Source organism: Lepus europaeus, chromosome 1 (assembly GCF_033115175.1).
Source record: "Lepus europaeus isolate LE1 chromosome 1, mLepTim1.pri, whole genome shotgun sequence".
NCBI lineage: Eukaryota > Metazoa > Chordata > Mammalia > Lagomorpha > Leporidae > Lepus > Lepus europaeus.
The window spans coordinates 165,911,500-165,934,634 of NC_084827.1; the positions used below are offsets into that span (position 1 = coordinate 165,911,500).

The following is a 23,135-nucleotide window of genomic DNA, read 5'->3' on the forward strand; positions in this document are numbered from 1 at the left end:
AACTGGTCTATTACACAGGGGTAGACAAAATATAGAAAAGTGAACCCACTAGATCTTAATGTTGGGTTGCAAAGATCTGAGGAAGGGTGAAAGCTTTACAAATTAAATCATAATGGTGGCTGTGTTGTGGTTTGGAGATTGTGTGTGAGTGCGTGTGTGTGTGTTTTAACTCTTGTCAATTCAAAGATGATAGAAATGTAACAATGGGTTGTCCACTTACAGGGAGGGGACATCTCTTCCTGAGAAAAGAAATTATCCTCTAGCTAAGACAATGGAAGAAATATATGGACTTGAATACAACTAAAAGCCTATTTGGATGCACCATTATACTGAAAATAAATTACCTGTAGAGATGGCTAGAAAGAAAACAGGCATTTGGAGCAACAAGAATTCACTTTCAATAAACATAGATTATTTCCTCTTCCATTTATGTAAGTATAGTGTCTAAATATTTAGGAGCAGTTAAATTTCTGACATAATGATTGCCTTTCTCATCAGAAACAGGTCCACCTGCAAGTATACTGCAGTTACTAATACGGTTGGTTTCTGCATCGATGGGTTCTGCTTTCACAGATTCAATCAACTAGAGGTTTTAAAAAGTTGCCGATTTTGTGGCACAGTGGGTTAGGCTGTTGCTTCCAATACCAGCATTCCATGTCGGAGTGCAGGGTTCAAGTCCTAGCTGCTCCACTTCCCATCCAGTTTCCTGCTCATGTGCCTGGGAAGGTGGCAGGTGATAGCTCAAGCGCTTGGTCCTCTGATATGTGGGAATTCTGGATGGAGTTTCGGGATCCTGGCTTCAGCCTGGCCCAGACCCATTCATTGTAGCCATCTGGGAGTAAGCCAGTAGATGCAAGATCTCTGTCTCTTTCTTTCCTTCTGTGTGTGTGTGTATGTGTGTGTCTGCCTTTCAAATAAATAAATCTTGCATCTTCTCTAAACATATACATACATTCTTTCTTGTTATTATTCCCTAAACAACACAGTGTAACTATTTACACAGGATTTATATTGTGATGGGTATCATAAATATCATAGAGATGATTTAAAGTATATGGGAGGATGTTTGTATGTTCTATGCAAATATTGAGCCACTTTATGGAACAGACTGAACATCTGAGGATTTTGACATCTGTGGAGGTCCTGGAGGCAATCCCCCAGGGCTATCATGGGATAACTGTGTGAGTATTAAAGCAGGAAGAGATAATTGTACAATTTGTTCTTATTTTCTAGTAACCACATTGACATCATACCTACTGGGCACTGACAACAGGTAGCTTGTTGTCAGTTGTGAATGGCAAAGTTTTGTGCTTTTCAAAATTACCCACTACTAGCCTGAATGTGGGACCAGCAGTTAAGTCCTGCTTACAGTATTATTCTACATTTCATTTCCTTATTTCTATGCCCTACTTTGTTTGGAACAAGTAAGGTGTCTTCCTAATCAAACATCTATTCCACGCTTACTTTTGTCATCAGTCTAGGTGCTCCTCAAGAGAACTGCTGTGTTCATCATTTTCCAGTGTCTTTCATGGTTCCTAGTTTATAGCAAGCTCACTAAGTTTGATGAGTCAATGAATGAGTGGACAAATGGTTGGAAAACTAACAAAGTCCTTTAATGTATTTTATATCGATTTACCTGCAGTTTTAGGAAGTGTGTGAATTAACGCAGGCTTCTCTGAGATAAATCTCTACTCATAGTCATTCCTTCATAAACACATTCATTAGCATTTAGCCTATAAAGCAGTATTTCAATGCAACTAGTTTAATACAAGTTCCTACTTCCTTTTCTTTTTAAAAAAGATTTATTTATTTATTTGAAGGGTAGTTACAGAGAGAGAGATGGAGAGACTTTCCATCTGCTGGTTCACTCCCCAAATGGCCTCAAGGGCCAGAGCTGGCCAGTCTGAAACCAGGAGCCAGGAGCTTCTGGGTCTCTCATGGGGGTACAAGGGCCCAAGTACATGGACCATTGTCCATTGCTTTCTCAAGTACATTAGGAGGGAGCTGGATAGGAAGTGGTGCAGCTGGGACTTGACTGGTGCCCATATGCGATGCCAGTGTCTCTAAGCCACAACACTGCCCCGCCCCCTATTTTCAATAGGTAGAGAATTCCTCTGGAAAAAGTTGGAAGAGTTACATAGCAATTATTGGCAGTTACTCCTGCTGGGAGAGATTGTAGAATCATTCATTTGTTCAAAAATGTTGATTGAATGTTGCATTTGTCACATTTTCTAGATGAGAGGAAAAATATATTCTGACTCATTGTAATACTTCCCCGACAGCTTCCTGGATAGTTAGATGCAGGGGTAGGGCATCTATAGGAAAAGGAAAGAGACTAAAGGAAACTAAAATGGATGTTCTATGCACTGGATGTAAGAGCAAGTGTGCTGCCTTTTTTTTTTTTTTTTTGGCTGTAAAACCAACCACTACAGCTGGGAACTTAAAACATGTGCTCCATCAGTTAAAGTTTTGACAAACTGGGGTTGGTTATTACAACTTTTCTTTCTTTCTCCATCCTGATTTGATTCTCCATCCTTTAATTTTATTGTCATGATCAGAATTAAGACTTTTATAAATGAATCAAACACTTGCATATCTTTAAGAGCAAATCAATTTCCTTCCTTTACATTTTGTGGTTTTACTTGTAAATCCCTGTGAAATTCACATAGAAGCCTCAAATTCCTCCTCTCTGTATCCTCTAAAATGGAGCAAGCTTGTTAACATTATTTTAAAATTTTCATGTTTAAACTTACTTTCACATTTTCAATAAAATTTAGTAGCACAGATAACAGCTATACTACCAGAAACAAGTGAAATGCAATAATCCTTAGTTTATGAATCTTTAGAGCAGGGTCTGGCACGCCTCTCTCTGTAAAGAAATTTTACTATTTGGACAGATAGTAAATATTTTAGGCTTTATGGGCCATATGGTCTCTGGCAACCACTCAGCTCTGCCATTGTACCTGCAAAGCAGCCATGGACAATATACCTAAGCAAATGGGTATGGCTATGTTCCAAGAAAACTTTAATTACAAAATAGAGATAGTAATTGAAATTGGCCTTGAGGTCCTGGTTTGCCAATCAATGCTGTAGCCAATCTGATGAGTGCAGTGTACCTTTCTCCCAGGAAGATGCTCTCTGATATCCTCATAATTTTGCACAAAATTATGTCTAGAGACTTTCAGCATATCCTGAGCCTACAGGGAGCTCAGTCCAGAAGTCCCTGGTTAACTTACAAGCACTTATAGAGCTCAGTAAACAAGCCTGCTTCTCAAGCTGAAATGATACCTAATCTCATTGTCTAAGGAAGGAATAAAACATGTGAAATATTCTAGTTTGTTTCTTGAGCTTCTCATTGCTCCGGAAAAAAAATAGGCACTGCATCTCCTGCCATTGTGGATGAATTTCATGAACATCCATTTACTGCACTGGTGTGAAATACTTTCTTCGTCACACAGCAGGTACTGGTGAAAGGTACTACAGTAGATAATTATTATTTTCTAGGAAGATGTCACTTTGCATTCATTCAACAGGAGCTTGACAGTATTAAGCCCCAAAAACACTGCAGCCAAATGATAGCACATGCAAAAGACTACGATAGCATATCATAAACATTATACTGTATTATGTTATATCATAAAAGGAATCTTGATCTTCCTTAATCAATTATGAAATAAACTAGAAACTATCTAGAGGAAGTCAATGAATGAGACATCTAAGGAGGGCAGTATTCCAAGCAAAAAATAAAATTCCAATAATTCCACACATCTTTTTTTGGACAGGCAGAGTTAGACAGTGAGAGAGAGAGAGAGAGAGAGAGAGAGAAAGGTCTTCCTTCCGTTGGTTCACCGCCCCTGGTTGCCACGGCTAGCTGAAGCCAGGAGCCAGGTGCTTCCTCCTGGTCTCCCATGAGGTTGCAGGGCACAAGGACTTGGGCCATCCTCCACTGCACTCCCAGGCCACAGCAGAGAGCTGGACTGGAAGAAGAGCAACCGGGACAGAACCGGCTCCCCAACCGGGACTAGAACCCGGGGTGCTGGCACCGCAGGTGGAGGATTAGCCAAGTGAGCCGTGGCGCCAGCCCCTGCACACATCTTAATTCTTCCTTCCAATGGTTAGATTAAGGTTTAATTCCTCAGCAGTTTAAAGAATGCACTTGATGGTTTATGTCAGGATTTAATATGTAAGGTCTTAAGGTAGCCCTTTGGGATAACGGAATACTTACATAACCACAAGAAATCTATATGCATTTTAATAAGGTCATTCAAACACTATCAGCCAACACCAAACTCAAAGTCACAAACATCTCCAAAGTGATCAGGTAAGAACCATTCCACGGAAAGCCTAAGCTAGCTTGTCTGCACCTTGTGTATCTCACCCCTTCCCGATTTAGAAGCGGGTCTGCATGAAATGAGCTCTACCAAAGGCTTAATGCATATGAACACAAGGTGTAACGTGCCATCTAAATTTGAAAATTGTACTTTTTATAACAACTAAAATTAAAGTGCCAACAGACCCCAAGACGGAGGGAGAAAGGACAGGTTGAAAACTCAGAGCAAAACTTAAAACATGAGACTCAAATGCTTTGGATTGGTGGCTCAGCCTAGAACGCTAATCTCTGATGCCCCCCACTTTGAATCAATGACTCCTTAGCCCTGAGGTTTAACTCCCATTCCTGACTGTTCTCTTTACACTGTAGTCCTCCTGTGCCCTGCCCACTGCCCCATCCTTGCTCTTCTTCAATTATCTTGTTCATTTACCTGTTTACTATTTATATTCCCATAGAACGTGACCTCCAGGAGAACAGGAATCCTTCCTCTTTTTTGGTTTATGCAAACAACCTGACCCTTAGCACAATGGCTGGCATCTGGTAGATGCTCAATAATGATGTGCAGGATGAATACAGGAATGGATGCTGATTCTTCAGCCCAGTCCATCTCTCTATCAGAAGCATCACTGCCAGAACACTTGTACATGTCACAAAAACTGAGCCAAAATGAGACGAAAGGAAAAAAATCAATCACACACTAAAATACTGAAAAAAAAAAAATACAAATCTGCAACCAAGGCAAGGAGATAGATGACAGGAAAAAAAACAAAGCAGCTGGACTAGTGATAGAGTGGCTTCTAGAGCTATCACAGACTTTTAATACTTAACTGATTTTTAATCACCATTTTAAAATTCAATGCCTGAGCCATGAAATTAATTCTGGATGTGGAAAGGAAGATCCCCAAAGAGCATGGGCAGAACATAACTCTCAAATGATCAATTTCTTTAGGCACCACTGTCACCCCACTAAAATGCCAAGGCAGCTGGTACAGTCAGACACATCTTCCAAGGAAGAAGCACCCTAGGTCTCAAGCTCCATTTCATATAGCTTCATTAATCATGTACAACTTTTGGGCTGTCAATAATACTTCGGTGAGTTAAGCTGTAAAACCCTTCCACCTTTCAGCTAAGCTTTTGTTGTTCATCTCTCTCCAGCTGAAAGACAGGTTATAAGGCCAAGTAAACGGTTGGGATGTCTACATTTTGACTCTGAAACAAAGCCCATGCTTCCCCTGACAGTTGTATATGTTGCCACCACTAATTGCTTTCTTCCAGCCCTTGCTGCTGTGGGTTAGTTTACATAAAGACTGCTATTCAGGGACACCTCTTCTGAGATATATGAACAGTGCATAACCTTTTATCACAGCAGTTTATGTGTCTTAACAATGAATACAGCCAATGCTGAGCTGTCCATTATTTAAAAAAAAAAAAAAAGAACCATTTGGATGCATCAATCACTTGGTGCTGTCATGAACTATTCTTGGTTTCCTATAGAGGTTAACTCCTTGCTAAGGTTTTGCCATCACTAACTTTCTGTTATATCTATTTTCCCATTCACCTATCTAGGAATCTTTTGTCTTTTAGTCGCTGGACTAATAAGGGGGATTAGTCTCTTTCTATTAAGGTGTCTAGTTATGGCCGCAGTACTTTATAAAACAAATTCTCAGTTTAACAAGGGGAAACAACAATACTAAAAATAAAAAAAAGCATGATTGGCCATTTCAATTTAGAATTATCTATCCTATACATTAATATCTCTTGCAAAGCACCTTTTTTGTACTTTATTTAATCCCTGTAATAAAATCTGACAGAAAAGTATTTATGACTCATAGCAATCTGATGACCAAAGGTAAGTTAAGCAACTCATTCAATTTAATATAGTCAATATGTTCAAGGCTATGTTCAAAAGCCCTCACTCCAAGGCTAAAGAGAAATGATTTTAAAACTATAATGTAACATGTCTATGGATTCTTTATTGGAACAAGGCGGACATTTCATTCTTATTTTCTCAATTTTCCCCAAAGTTACATTGCTCCTGGTTTCCTTGCCCTTCAAGATTAGTATCACCTGAATGATGCTCTTGTCTTAGCTGGGTTATCCTTTGTGCCTGCTTCCTTCCTTCCATTCATGCAACACGGTAGTCAGGAGTTTATACTAAAGGTTCTTTCCCAGGGTAGATCACAGGAGGGGAAGGGTGGAGCAATTATAGCTCTGTAATGGGACTCTTCCCCCAGCTCACCTTCTGATGGGTTTTGATAGAATGTGGACCAAGAATGAACTATGAAAGGAAAATCAACATGCTGATAGCAAAGAAGATACCCAGTTGTCACCCCAGGGGAGCTCAGAAAACTGTATGATTGACTCTGCTTCATAGAAGCATGCTGTGAGTAACCAGTGTAGGACTTCCATGAATAGTGTCAAAATGCCATCCAGAGATGACAGGACTTGTCTGGTGACAAGCCACTCTTAATTATTCATGGTGGTAGAAAAATAGTAATAACCTGGCCAAGTGGCATGGGCAGTTGATTTAAGCCTTTCACTGGAGCATACGTTAGTGATCTTTAAACAGTGAATCCACAATGGACAGTCTTGTGCTGATAAACTGAAAAGTAGAATGGAGAGAAAAGGGAAAGCTAAAACAGCCTATTTTTTTAAAAACTCCATGAAGTTATAGCTGACTTTTGTGAAGTATTGTGAAGCTTTAAAAATTTTGCAAAGCAAATGGCAAGTGATCAGCATGGAATCCAACCAAGTACCTTCCAGCAAGCAAACCTGGTGCTCCTGTATCCTTAATGATAAGCAAAAATCATGAATTGGTTCTCTCGAGATGTTTTATTCCAACGGTTAAAATGCTGAAGGGTGATCCAAAAGGAAGAAACAAGGATGTGGACTACTCACTAGCTGATGTCAGGCCTTGAACTGCTGAGATCTAACTGAAGAAACAGCTAGAAAAGAAATGGGTTGGAGGCTGCTTCTGAATCATCAAAATGTCTTCAGTTGCTTTGATCAGTTTGCATGGGCCAGGGATAGACACATTAGCTGGCTTATCAACTGGCTGAGAGGCAGTGAGACCATATGTTCGGAACTGAAAACCAACCACATAATCTGGCAGTGGGGATTGGGTGTCTCAATTTGAGTTTTTGTCCTATGACAAATGGAATGCACTATGAAACTACAGCACTACATCACAAATTTGATAAATGACATGAAATAAATTCCCGTGGAAATCTTGGATTTAAGATTTTTCATAAAAATATGCTCATAAAAATGACTGATTGCATAGAAGAGTCAGAGATCAACTCAAGTATTTTCTGAAAAGCTTTCATTAATGACACGTTGGTAACCTTGGGCTTTTGTTCTCACACTTCTACTAACTAGTCCTTCACTAAAGCTAACTGTACCCTCACTGACTTATTCCATGGAATAAACCTCACTCTGATCATTATATTATTAGTTACTTGCAGCTTGAAAACAAAAAGCAATATGCTGTTGGGTGGAAAAAAATAGTTTACTTGAAACTGAAGGCTGCCTTTTATCCTATGGTTTATACATCAAAGCCTCACTCTAGACAACCCTCTCCAAATCCCTTAGCCAGACTGTTAAGCATGTAAATCTTTGGGGTAGAGAATTAAACTGAACATCAGGGGCACCTTCAAGAGGTTGTTTGAAAATGAATGTGAGATTCCCAATATTAAAGCACTTTAAAAAAAAGGAAAGAAAGAAGAAGAGAAAGAGTCACTTTCTTCTCCTGACCTTGGAAACAAGTAAGGACGATGTTATTTTAATTTGCATTCAAATTTGAACAACACAGTCACACGGCTCCAGTGGGATTGACGTTGGGTTTGCACTGAAGATTGCTCATCATTTCATTATGGCTCATTATGTTGATAACTGTCAGAAGGCATTAGGAGCGAGGACTTTGAGTAATAGAAGTGAAATGGTGATTTTAAAACAATACACTTTCTGGAGGAAATATAGCGGTGCACTAAATTCAATTAGAAAAGGCAAACGTAAAGGCAGAGTAAGTGATGTTTGCTGTTTGGAGCTTGGCTATTTCAATTTCTTGATAACCTAAACCTGCAGAAAGCATTTTCAAATCAGGACCTTTCGTCATAGATCTTGGTAAATTCGCCCTCATTAGCTCTAAGCTCTTCCAGTATAAATTGTCTTAAAAGCTGCAATTTTGGAATATTTTAGGCCACATGTAAGTATCAATCAATCACTCGTTGTTTGTTTGGCACAGCTGACTGAATTATTCAAGGCCGTTTACTTACAGATTGGTGAAGGCCCTTCAAGTCGGCAATCTCAAATAATAATCTCTCATTTACAGAGCGCTCCCAATCACAAGGCTCTAATAAGTTTCATCAAACAAGTTAAACAAGGAGCACCCAAAAGCACAAGGACAGATTTCCAACTGAAACATACAAAAAAGCACTCTGGTAATGGTGCTCAGAAGGAAAGGTGCAAAATAACAAATTAGATATTTTTTCTAGGTATACAAATCCAATTTACTACTTTTATAATGCATTTTTCTAGCATATTTTGAAACACAATAGGGGTTGGAAAGGTACCTTAACTATAACATTGGCTCAGTCTCCCCATGGGGACAAAAAAGACATTTCTGACTCCAATGATTACACAAGCATCTAAATGACTCAGGCAATCAAAAGTCTCCCTGCACAGGCATGCAGTGGCCCCTCCCAATACCACTGATTGACAGACTGCTCTACAAACTGAAAGGAATGGGATCTGGATGGGGAGGGGGCCAGTTATCTGCAGAGTTAAAGGATATCAATTGCACTAATAAAGATCACATCAAAATTCATGCTGCGAAATGATTCACAAAATCAACATTCCTTTATAAGTTTAAAGAGCATCTTTGTGTGCGTAAAAACAATGGAGTCTGTCCTACTGACAATGTTGTCAGAAAACTCTGTTAGCTTTCTTGACTTTTTATTGGTAGTTGACCTACACATTTACTTGGCCTAAATGTATTACCAAAACCCAAACAAGGAACACCGAGCAAAAACATTCTACCATGTGTACAAATGGTTATGTGATGCCAAAACAAGTTTACTTTTGTCCATATAGGAGACAAAGTATCCAATTTCTATAATGGGAGAATGTTCAGAATCCTTGAAATACCTTTAGAAGAAGTCACTACTGACCTGAAAGTAGCAGACATAGAGGAGAGGACCTCCAGTCTCCTTCCATCTACTGCACAACAAGTCTAAATCGTTGCTAACCGAGAGAGGATCCAACCAGCAATTTATTTCAGCATCACCTTGGGAACTTGTTAGAACTGCAGAACTTCAAGCCTGGCCTCTGTCCTGGTAAGTAATCTCCAGGTGATTTCCACGTGACTTCTATGCACATTGAAGCTTAAGAAGCACTGTTCTAAAACTCCCTGTTCTAAACAGGTATGAGTTATTTTCTTAGAAACCTTCAGAAGATGCGTACATTGAAATATCTCTCAGTACCTCTCGTGGCAGTCACATATGCTAACCTAACCAAGACTCCATCAAAAGTCTTCTCAAAGTTAAACTTTACTTACTATAAATTCTCTTAAGTCCACCAGCAGCGCAGATGGTGTACACTTCCCAGGCATCTCCTTCTAAATTAGCCAATGCTACTTGTATTCACCTGGCCTAATCGTTCTCCAAGTGAACAAAAACCTGATTTTACAAGCCAGTGGAGCAGAGTCTCTCTTTGGCTAGAAGAATGAGTCTCAGATAGTGTGTTTTATTTCTTCATTAGTGTGCCGTCACAGTGAGCGATCACTAAATGCAGGGTTGCATAAGAATGCTGGGGTTAAAGACAGCATAATGAACAAAGAGGGTGCCTGATTATCATGGCTGTCAGCACAAGGGAATTGGGTTTGTCACCTGGCTTAACCAACTGGTAAGAACTGATTAGAAGCTGGAATCAGTTTGAAAGGATCCCTGATGTTTATGTTCCTTTCCATCCTCACATCTTGTCAAGAGAATCCGATAAAGCAGGGGGAAGGGTGCCAGAAGGAGGGTTACCCTGTGGGGTATCTGAACAAGAGCTTCTTTGGGAGATTCCCACTGTCTTCTCTATTGAAATGTCTACCACAGCAGTGGCCAATAGAGCTTTTCGTGATGACAGAAAGACTCTATGGCTGTGCTTTCTAGAAGGGTCACCACCAGCCGCATGTGGCCAGGGAGCTCTTGAAAAGTGACAAATGTAAACAAGGAACTGAGTTTTTGATTTAATGTCAATGACTTTAAGTTTAAACAGCCCCATGGGCCTAACAGTTACTTAAGTGGACAATGCAGTTCCACTAATGCAACAGCAAGGGAGAAATCCAGAGGCAGAGGAAGAGGCTTAGAAGTAGATTCTAATTCTCCTCCCTAACTTACTAGTATCTATTAACAAAGTATGGTCGACCCCCTGGTTATCCCTATTTCAAAAGGTGTCTTAAATTTATATAGTTAACATTTATGTCGAAACAGATATCAAAACAGCCAGAGAGAGAGAGAGAAAAGAGAGATGGAGAACTTAAAAATTCAACTGTGTGAAGAAGTCATCTCAGTCTAGACTGTACAATGAAATTAAGGGACCAACTTTTGAAATACAAGCTGAGTATCCCGATTTGAAAATACAAAATCTGAAATGCTCCAAAATCCAAAATGTTTTGAGCACAGCCGACATGACACCACACGTGGCAAGATCCACACTCTGAAACTTTGCTTCATGCGCAAAACGATTACAATGTGCAGAATTACCTTCAGACTATATGCATAAGATGTATAAGAAACATAAATGAATTCTGTGTTTAGACTTAGGTCCCACCCCCAAGATATCTCACTCTGTATATGCGAACATTCCAAAATCAGAAAATTCTGAAATCTGAAGCATCTGATTCTAAGCATTTTGGATAAGGAATATTCAACTTTTACTGATGCTTTTAGCAGTACTCCAGAGATCTTGGGGTGCTGTGTGGCTACTGAGAGATTTAGTTTTGCAGCCAAGGTTGACAACCACAAATAGAAAGACAGTGACATGCAATGGCAATCTGGAGGTAGTTTGGGGAAGAAAGTGACAAGCTCGAGATAAAAGAGGAAAAGAACAACATTTACTGGCTCCCTACTACAGGTCAGATCCTCGCCAGTATTCTCTTGTTTGATTCTTAAAACAACCCCATAGGTAGGCAGTGAGAATTCCATTTTGCAGATCAGGAAAATGATCGTAGGAAGGTTAAACACCCTCTCAACCTCACAAGCTTGGTTGCTGGTTAGAGACAAGGTTGTCTGACTGGCAGGTCTGTGATATTGCCATCAGTACTTGGCTTCATTTCAACAGAGAAGCCCTGGGTGTCAAGTCAGTGGGTTGTAATAACCTCTAAAGTAATGCACAAGACCTTAAAACAGTGAAGTGTGGGAGAAACAGTTCTCAGAGAAGGAGGAAAAAGATCACTTTTTGCGTTGGTATTTTCAAGCAGCTTTACTCAGTGACCCAAAAAGCCACCAGTGTTCCTCCCATAACTTCGTTGAGAAAAATCTCAGAAAAATGCAAAACTTATTTTAATTTTTAAACTTTCTGGTCATCTACATACACTTAATTCAATATTTTATTTATTTGCATCCTTAGGACAAAGCTAACAATGTATACTTACAGAAACACAAGAAACGCCATTTAAGTGTTAAGCATATGGCAAATGCTCCTTCAACACAGGTGTATAGAAATCACTGGAGGGTCTCAAAACTTGCAAGAAGCAAAATTTAGGAACTGCATGAATGGCACAAAGCCCTCTAAAATGCTAGACAACTGTAAGAATCATCAGACAGAAAAGTACCCAGGAGAAAGAGCCAGGCCCCACAGCCATCGGGGAAAAAAAAAATGAACTTCATGGCATTCATAACAAAACCAAACCTCAACCAAATGAAATCTTTAACTGTGTGTAAAGTAAGTAGTGGACTACAAGATACAAATAGAGGACAGTTATTCAAATATCAGACCAGAGCATTTCCCCTTGAGTTTGCTATTGTGTCCTAAATCCCATAACTAGAGTTGTTGGTAATGGGTGTGGATAGAGATGGGAAACCTTACTAAACTATTCACCCAAAATGCAACATAGCACAAAAATATTTAGATTGGGACACAAAAAAGCTGAGACTTGAGCAGGTCAAACAAAAGTGGCCAGAGAAAAGAAAGAGAAGGAAATAAAGAAACGCTAGACTATTTACAGTTACACCAAAGACTGGCTCTATTTTTGTTTTTTAATGCTTACCTGTTTATTTTCATCTAATTAAAAGGCAGACCAACAAAGAGAGAGAGAGAGTGAGATACCTTTCCTCTGCTGGTTCACTCCAAATGCCCACAACAGCCAGAGTTGAGCCAGGCTGAAGTCAGGAGCCCAGAACTTCATCTGGGTCTCCTGTGTGGGTGGGTGCCAGGGGCCCAAGAACTTGAGCCTTTGTCTATTGCCTTCTAGGATATGACTGAAGGAAGCTGGATGGAAAGCAGAGGAGCCGGAATAGGGACCAGCACTGTGATATGGGATGTGGGTGTCCCAAGTGGCAGCTTAACCCATTGTACCCAAATGCCTGCCCCTGACCCTAATACCTTAACTCTGGAAGTTTATGCTTGGCCTGGCAGAATACACAAGAGAACCCTCCCGTAAGCAGAAACTACGTGAGTCTTAGGTTGACTGCTCTGTAACCCGGATGGGGTGTGGTCCAGTCATGTTCCTTAACACCTCTGAGCTTGCACTTACCTTGCCTATAAAATGAAGATAATTCCTACCTTACAGATTCATTATAGTGTAACCATGTGATAAGGTTTATTGAAAGTACCTAATATACTGCCTGGGTGTAATTATAAAATCATCATTTTTATTACCATTACTATTGTCTCTTGTTATAAAAGAAACGAGGTTATAGCAATTTTATTACAAATTTGGGTTGGACCTGCAGTCTCACTCCTCTTTGTGAGGTGGCTAGTTATTGTGCTACACAATTGCCTCACAGCAGCCTCAACCACTTAAAAACCAGGAAAAAAAAAAAAAAAAACTTTCATTTTCTATGATATTGGGATGGCTAAAATGAAATTATAGTACTTAGAAAACAAAACAACAACAACCATAGTAGTAAAGCTATATAGTATCAAGTAGCATCATATTATCCATTTTACATAGCATAAAAATAAGTTGAGGCTATTAAAAACCAACAGCCATGGAGAACATACAGGTTCCCTAATCTGGAAATTCAAATCCAAAACGGTCCAAAATCCAAAACTTTTTGAAGCGCTGACATGATACCACAAGTAGAAATTTCAATATTTAACCTCATGTGACAATCAGTCAAAACAAAAGTACACTAAAATACTGTATAACATTACCTCCAGGCTATATGTATAAAGCATACATGAACATACAGGAATATTGTATTTAGACTTGGATCCTATCCCCCAGATTATGTACTTGCAGATAGTCCAAAGCCAGAAAAAAAATCTGAAATCCAAAACACTTCTGATCCCATGCATTTCAGATAAGGAAGTCTCAACATTTACTTTTAGTCCATTTTATAGAGGAGGAAACAGAGACTTAAAAGGCTTGGCAGTCTCTCAGCCACTGAACAGAGAGCTGATAAACAAACTGAAAGTCTTTGGAAGGTGTGTGGGCCCCCTCACCTAAGGGACACACACAGGTAGAATGTCAGGGCCCATGTTCCTTGTCCTGGTCAATGTCATAGCCACTGTGGGCTTGTGACGCCCAGAGCAAACACAAAAGGAACAGGAATGCCTGGAACATTGTCCATACAAAGTATGAGAAGAGATTTCTCTACCCCTTCAAACCAAGCTTGCCGGCCCCATCCATTCATTAACCCGGCATTTATTAAGTGCCTATCATTAAACAAGCATTTATTAGGTTCCAGGCCTCAGTGTTATGAATACAAAACTATGAGGAAAGAAGGAAGACGTGTAATGACAACACAAGCAATGATCTCAGTGCACACGGAGCTGCGCCTTTTGCACACTGAAACCACATTCTCAAACCCTGCCCTGTACCTGCTCCTCCTGCATCTGTCAAGCTCCCTGAGTCCTCGATGTAATGGCAAAACCATTTATAAATTTCAGCCTCAGCTCTAATCACACTGTCAGACAAACCCTGAATATTCCATGTCTGCTGCACAAAGCAGTCTGTTGGCAGCTGTGTCTTGAAGGCACAAACAGGGAAAAGACCCTTTCTTTTCATACGCATTCCTCTGCTATGATTGAGAAGAGATGCATGTCTGATTTAATTTGCCCTCCCCCCATACACCTCCATCATGGTAGTACCCTGCTAGGTGGTAATGAAAGCTGTCGGCATCACAGAAACAAGAGAAGCACACAACTTACGGGTGCAGGGCATAGAGGCAGCATCATTGTCGGCTCTGAAAAAGCCTCGATCACAGGTGCACGAGGTGGCGCCTTCCCAGACAGAGTAGCTGTGGGGTGGACACTTGGCACAGGTGGCATCCGTGGAGAGAGCCTTGTAGTATCCGATTTTGCAAGCTACAGGGAAGAAGAAAAAAAAATTAAAACACTGTGACTACAGCAAAGCAAAATGTGAAGGTACTTCCTTGGTTCAAATAAAGGGAGACTTTTGCTAATCATCAGTGATCCATGTGGCCGGCTTTGCAGATCAGCAACCCAAAACATTGGCTGATCAAAGTCACTCTTTAAGGATCATGAATATTCCTGATCAGGAGACAGACAACCTAGGGCAGGGATTTTTCGCGGAACTTGTGGCATCAAATAAAATCACAACTACAGTTTACTGCACGCCTTTCTACATGCCAGATCCGCTTCCTATGCATCATGTCATTTAATCATTACAGCACGCCTTTTCCTTAGGCATACTAGCATCTTTCCATGAGACATGAGGAATTCTAGTTTTGAGCATTTAATTACTAGGGCAAGATCGTGCATCTGGTGAGTGTCAGCAACCAGCTCTGAACCCCAAGTGTCCTGCAGCCAAAGCCTCTTAGGCACATGCAATGGAATCTGAGAGCAGGCATGGTCTGTAGCCAATCAGTTGGAAGTGTGTCCAAGTGCTAACAAAAAATTGGTTGGTGATTATTTCCTAATTACAGCTACAGAGAGGACCAAATCGAAAGAGCAACAAATGTGATGAAGTATAAAAGGCCAAGAGTTTATAAGACATGGGTCACAATTTCAGGGACAAGTAATTAAAAACTACTGACTATAAATTCTGGACCATAACATGCTAAAAATTTCTTTAGATGTACAAAGAGATATTTTGTGTTTATTTTCAAGTCAATAAACACTCCGTTTTTCCCTCTCCCTCTATTTTTCCGCACCCCTCTCCTGCAATGCACACACCTCCCCAAGAGGCTGATGCATAGAACATGGGTCATATAGTTCTTCATGCACCTGACATGCTTTCCATGATCTCACCTTCATAAACATTGCATTGACACTCAGGACTACTTTTACTAATGTGGAAAGACTCAATAATTCCATGCAACCTCATAATAAAAAAATAATTAATACGATTTTACTTCCCCTTTTTTTGTCCCCTCTTCTATACCCATCATGATCACCTCCCAAATCTGTCTCAATCTGAAATAAAAATTGACTAACACTATCCACAGAGGCAAGGCCGTTAAAAATACAGTTATTGCATTACACCAGAGGTTTCAAAAAAATGTCAGCTACACACACTCTTGGCATCATCGTTCACTCTGAGTTCTCTCCATTTATCATATCCTAGGATGTGGCTATGTACTATCAAAACCATCAGCTGAGATAAAGACCCATCAAACATTTCCCATTGGCTTGATCACCAAAAGTGGCCAACCACGCTAGCAATCCAGCAGGTCTTACAGAAATTGGTAGATAAAGAGATTCACAAAACCGCTTGGTACTCTGAGGAGACATGGTAACAGCGTCTCTGCTGTTTCTTATCCATGGAGCATACATATGGCTTCCACTTGAAGCCTGCTCCTTGCTCTGGCATATCCTGTTGGCATTTTCTTAATCAGGCTCTTGGAATGGCCAGAGGAAAGGGAGTTTAGCAGGAGCTCAGAAAGGCACAGTTACTTCACTCTTATTAACTAAAGTTGTTTATGGAATTTCCTTTAACGAGCCAAAACTTTATGATGTGTGGAGCACCGACAATAAAAGCGCTCAGAGATCAATCTCTCTCTTATTTGCTTTCGTCTTTCACTGGACCAGAGCATCTTAGAAAAACAAATCGCTCCAATGACTGAGATTTATGTGTCTTGAGCTTACACATATCGCATAATTAGATAAGGTTCAACTTGCAAGGTGCATTTTGGTCATGCTTAAGATGGCCCTAGGGTTTCGATTAAGATCAGAAGCCTGGGTTTTGGCAGGAAGAAGCACAAAGGGTCAAGCCTGTTCTTCCCACATCAAAAGCAATGAGTCCCTGCACACAGTTGCAAATCCACTGGGTCCCGTCTGTCGCTCAGTCAGTCGCATTCAGAACAAGCCACTTGGGGCAACTTGTGTTGCTGCCAAGAAGACACAAATGGCTTTTATTTATTTTTTCTGAGAAAACTCTGCATGGTCCTGACTGATTCTTGCACACCTCGATTTCATCAACCATCAAAATCTAAAAACTCACAGTGAGAACTGAAGAACTATGGCAACAAAAATTGGCCAGTGACGAATCATTGTAAGGTGAAAATGGCATAATCAAAATACTTGTAAGGAAAAAAAGGGCATTGCTATTTCCTCAACTTCTACTCTGATAAGACTACTTACTTCCACTCCAAAAACGGAACTCACAAAAATCAAAATCAAAGATGCCATTTCCAATTTGTTAAAGCAGAAATTTTTGTATGTATATTTGAGGAGGCTTCAAAAGGTTCATGGGAAAAGGGAATTAAAAGATAATGCAACTTTTTAATCTACTTCCTGAAGTCCCCTCATAGTATATCAACTTAAAGAAAAAAATGAATGTGTAAGCTTATATTTTTTCAATTTTTCCTCAAAGCAGGTACTAATATATTAACGAGAATAAATGTTCATGAATTCATATGGGCATCAGAGTTTAATATCAATTTGGAAAACTGAAGGCTGCTATTCTTTAAACATGCTATTTTTACCCTCTTTTCCTCTTGCTTTTCCAAGCACAAGCAGGAAATACAAAATTGTCATTGTGCTATTCTCGGCAACCCTTGCTACCCTTAACACATTCTTTTGTCTTCAGCTACATTAAGACCATGTTATTAATATTTCAGGATTCTTAGAAAGGCTCTCTCAAAATACAGCAGTGGCTTTTCATGCACACAGCCATTTTGCTGCCTACATTCAAAATGACCTACTAAATTGATGGTTCAGTACATTTTTTCACTCAGTGTGGTTCACAGCCTTCCAGCATTCGGTGCACGGATGTGTAAGGACATCCTGCATTTATTCGCCACTTACCTGCATCTGAAATTTGTCAGCATCTTTTTCATTCTAAACAATATCCCTGCGAAAGATGCACCTGGCATAATGAGCATCGGCACGGTGTTCTCTCTCATCATTCTCTTTCGGGTAAGAATTGTGCTCTCTATTTTTGAATACGAAGGACTGTGTGTGCCAGTCTAAAGTGCATCCTCCAGAAACATCTCTCTCCTGCTCTTTTCCCAGTGAAGCTTCAATAGACGGGGTTTGGTCTGAATGCTTCTTTACTTGGCCTTCTGATCATGCCATTGTGAGAAAGTGTACATGAAAAAGTTTACATAGTTTACATTGTGAAAAAGTTAGTTCACATCCGTGTTGAACTTAAACTTTGCCTGAATTAGTTCTTTTTGTTGACTTTCAGGATTTTAAGTAAAAGAGGAGGAGAGCATGCAGAAAATGAGAGTAACTCCTTTCATTGGCTCACTCACTACCCTAACAATAGGGCATTTAACATAGAGTTTCTGAGCCACGAGTTTGGCATAGCAGTTAAGTCTCTGCTTGAGATGCCAACGTCTCACGCCTGCTTGAGTCCCAGCTCCTCAGCATTTAATCCAGCATTCCTGTTAATACGTCCCATGAAAAGCAGCAGCTATTGATTCAAACACCGGGGTCCCTCTCACCTACATGAGAGACCTGGATTGAGTTCTTGGTTCCTGGCATGGGTTGGCCTGGTCCCAGCTGCTGCGAGCATTTAGGGTGGTGAACCAGCGGATGGAGTATCTGTCTTTGTCTGTCTTTCAAATAAATAATAAGGCAAGGTTTCCTTGTAAATTTTAATCATTCACTTGTATTCAGTTCTAATTACTTTTCATTAAAAACAAAAATGTTTTTAAAGGCAATGCAGTATCTTTTGAATTTCTTTTTTGCAATACACTGTGTATATGAGGACGCAAAATCCAAGTAAATGAGCTGATTTTTCCTACTCTTAAGGGTTTTAAGTAACTTGTTCAAGACAATGTCAAGCATCTAACTCCACTGCTTATGTTCTTCTAAAAGTTTGTATGTGGTTTTGTAGGATTAGGAATGACTTTCAGCAAAAATGTGACTTGGGAATAAATGTAAGAGTAGGGAAATAGGGAGGTCCCAAGTTCTATTTACCCCACTTCATCTCATTGCTGCCTTCATCTGTCCTACCTTGCTCCTGGGATCCAATTTCCAGTTTGAGTCCTTCCAGAGCTATGCATTCAGTAAATTGACAACTCATGTTACAAGAGGCTATAGAGCCCTCAGAACGTGGCTGGTCCAAGTGGAAACCAGCTTATAAGTGTAAAATACCCATCAGATTTCAAAGTCTTAAAAAAATAAAATGTCTCTCACTAATTTTTATATTGTTTACATTTTAAAAAAATAATATTTAAATATAGAATTAAGTAAGTTGTATGATTAAATTTAATCTCTTTAAACATATTTGTCAGTGTGACTACTGATTTCTTTTTTATTATTATTATTATTGTTATTTATTTATTTGACAGATAGAGTTAGACAGTGAGAGAGACAGAGAGAAAGGTCTTCCTTCCTTTGGTTCACCCCCTAAATGGCCACCATGGCCGGCGCTGCGCTGATCCGAAGCCAGGAGCCAGGTGCCTCTTCCTGGTCTCCCATGCTGGTGCAGGGGCCAAAGCACTTGGGCCATCCTCCACTGCCCTCTCGGGCCACGGCAGAAAGCTGGCCTGGAAGAGGGGCAACCTGGCCTAGAACCCGGCGCCCACATGGGATGCCGGCTCTGCAGGCTAAGGATTAACCTAGTAAGCCATGGCGCAGGCCCTGTGACTACTGATTTCTACCAGGCAATGCTGCACTAGAGACGAGGGCACTACATCCTGTGTGTGTGCATACCTACAGTCACGAGCTCTCTTGCAAAAGCAGAGCACTGCATATGATGAAGGGCGTATCACATTCATCCAAGGACCTTTGTTCAAAAACCTGTCCTTTGCCCACTCAGAGAATCTGATAGACTTCGTTAAACTCTGCTTTCAGGCAGCTAGCTACTTTGAAAGATCTAATTTGGACTAAAGTACCAACAAATAGACATTAATGGAGGGTTAAAAATTACCTGCTCAGGTAATGATTTAACACTTTAATATGGAGTCTCCTGAAGGTCAAAGTGAAATTCTAACAGTGATGCTCTAGGGGAATTTAAACCATTTATGCAGAAAGGTCCCCAAGGAATGTTGGCTCAGGAAGACCAGTAGGTCTCTCCAACTTTATCATGTGGACTTGATTTTAGGCACATACTTCCAAATGGATTTGGCAGGGATCTCTGTCTTTTGTGTACTGGAAACACACTACATGCAGTACACTGAGGAGTACCAGAAATAGCAAGGCTACTTACTGGGAGCCAGTGTTGTGGCACAATAGGTTCATGTGACACCTGCATCCCTTACGAGCATGGGTTCCAGTCCCGACTGCTCCCCATCTGATCCAGCTCCCTGCTAATGTGCCTTGGAAAACAGTGGAAGATGCCTTAAATATCTGGGTCCCTGCCACCCACATGTGAGACCCTGATGGAGTTCCATGCTTCCAACCTCTCAGCCTGGACAAGCCCCAGTTGCTGCAGTCATTTGAGGGATTAACAGCGAATAGATCTCTCTCTCTCTTTCTCTCTCTCTCTCTCTCTCTCCTCTCTCTAACTCTGCCTTTCAAATAAATAAGTCTTTTTAAAAAGCTACTTAATGATCATCATGAAATCATTTCTCTGATTAATTATTCACTTGTTAGACAATTTATTATATTAATAATGTAAGAAGAAACAACAGCAAAACTGTTTCAAGTTTTTGTAAACATGTGCACATGTGCAAGCCACAGTCACCCCTGAGGAAGCTGTGAGCATTAGCCAACTAATTCCCTAGAGTTCAGATGGGGAAACTGAGGCAAAGAGGTTTGCTTTTGTTTTTCTAGCCCAGCAAATGTGGTTTGATCTTATGTGCTAGAACATCTCCTTACTTTCAAATCTACAGGGTGAAGACAGACAATTGCACAGGAAGACAGAGCTCTGTTATTGGGTCCATCTGAGACTATTGCACTCACACACAGCAAAACATGGCCAAGCCCTGGCATATGCATATTGCCAGAATCATCTGCACTCCACAATGTGCTTTATGACCCCGGTGCTGGCTGAGGCTAATCAACATCTGGATAGCTGAAGGAAGCTTACAGATCGCTACGCACAGGCATCCATAAAGACCTCTGAGAAGAGCCAGATAGTAACTAGGCTTTGCAGGCCAAGAGTGTGGGGCCAAGGATACCACAAAGGCATTTATGTAATAAGATAAAGAACAAATTTCCACAAAGTATTTTAGCAATGAAACTCAAAATTTCATAGAATAATTAAGTACTTTTTAAAAATACAGATTTACAGAGGAGAATGGATTCTTTATTAGAGAGATAACATGTTACTTAATTGTGGTTCAAAGAACATGTTTCCTACCACTCACTTAATTTGAAAATGTCATCTATAAAAAAACATTCTTAGCTTGATTACTGATCTATTCAGACATAGGGAAATGTGTATAATGTGTATCATGAAAAAAATGCATGAATTTAAGAAAATTTCGCACCAAAATAAATTATATATTTTTTAAAATTTTATTAATTTAAAAGGGACAGGGACACACACACATACGCAGAGAGAGAGAGAGAGAGAGAGAGAGAGAGATCTTCCATCTGCTAATTCACTTCCCCCAAATGGCTGCAATGGCTATGGCTGGCCCAAGAAGAAGCAAAGATCCTGGAACTCCCTCTGGTCCCCCATATGCATACAAGGGGCCTAAGTACTTAGACCATCATCTGCTGCCTTCCCAGGCACATTAGCAGGGAATTGGACCAAAAACAGAGCAGCCAGGATTCAAACTGTTGCTTACATGGGATGCCAGCATTGCCACAAAGTTGCCCCATGAAATTATCTTTTTTTGTTTTAAAGGAGAGGGAGGGACAAAGACAGAAAGATCTTCCATCCAGTAATTCACTCCCCAAATGGCCACAATGGCTAGGGCTGGGCCAGCCAGCAACCCAGGAGCCCAGAAAAAGCCAGAAGACAGGCGCTTCCTCCAGGTCCCCGTCGTGAGTGCAGGGACCCAAGGACTTGGGCCATCCTCCACTGTGCTCCCAGGCACGCCATTAGGGAATGGATCAGAAGTGGAGCATCTGGGACTTGAACCAGCATCCACATGGGACTCTGACATCACAGGTGGCAGCCTCACCTGTTAAAATGCCACCCTCATAAATTAGCTTTTATTTCCACTTTCCACAGATGTGTTAAAATACTAGTATTCACTGTCAAGATGAATGACTTGCCCACAGATTCTTTCTGGATATGCAACAATCAAGTCACTCTACAATGCCTCCTGAGTGCTGAAATGACAAAGTTTAATAAACAGCACTTTATTTTTAAGTCTTGTTGCTAAAGAGTTTGCCACTTCTCACTGAAAACACTGATTTTGTTTGGTACTACTACTAGTAAAATCACTTTTAAGTTTCTTTTCTTTTTTTGATTAAATGATGTAGCCTGACTTGAGGGATACTGCTATCCTATTTGGGGGACCTCTCTTTGAGTCACTTCAGATTTGTGCAATGATGCATAATAATGTACATTGTTTGAGAGTTCTTTGTTGAGAATCCTGAGCTTGAGCTGTTTTCAACTATGAAATAAACACATGACACTGGATTTTGGTTTCTGAGCCACTGAATTCATGAACAACCACAGAAGCAGTCAAAATGCTTTGCATTTGTGGCTCCTGTAGATGGAGGAAATCTTCACCTTCCCTCTGTGGACAATGGTTCACTCTGAGTTTCATCCAAGTCAGGGATATACATAAGCAGAGAAGTATTCAAGAGTTTTGAGAGGTATCACTGGGCTGGAGTTGTTGTGCTGCCGGTTAAGTCACCGACTGTAATGCTGGATTCCCATAGTGGCACTGGTTCAGGTCCCAGTTGCTCCACTAATGATCCAGCTCCCTGCTAATGTGCCTGGAAAAGAAGGTCCAAGTGTTCGGGCCCCTGCACCCATGTGGGAGACCCAGAAGCTTGGGCTCCTGACCCTGCTGGCCCAGCACTGGCCACTGCAGCCATTTGGGGAGTGAACCAATGGATGGACGATTCTCTCTCTCCGCCAATAATTTAGGATGCAAACCTTCTCTTTCTTCAAGCCACAGTTCTATTCTATTTTCTACCCTCCATCTCCTTGCATTATTTTCCCTCTCTCCCAGGAGTGGCTTTCAGAAAACCAGACAAGGAGGGAAAAGACAGAGGGAAAACAAAACAAAACAAAACTATGTTGAAAATTGTCTTGCCCTTTCAAGAGCAGAATGAAGCATAATCCCATCATTAGGTGGGTGATTCTGAAAGGTCGCATGAAGATGGTTTT

At 40.5% G+C, this 23,135-nt stretch overlaps 1 protein-coding gene across 3 annotated transcripts in view; it reads right to left on the reverse strand.

The window, feature by feature from the left end:
* EPHA4 (EPH receptor A4) overlaps positions 1-23,135 on the reverse strand; it is a 152,034-nt gene that overhangs the window by 68,022 nt on the left and 60,877 nt on the right. For all 3 annotated transcript variants that reach the window (XM_062192755.1, XM_062192775.1, XM_062192764.1), the window contains one exon: positions 14,693-14,848. In XM_062192755.1, the coding sequence (XP_062048739.1) occupies positions 14,693-14,848 (156 nt within the window). The remainder of the gene's footprint in view (positions 1-14,692; positions 14,849-23,135) is intronic.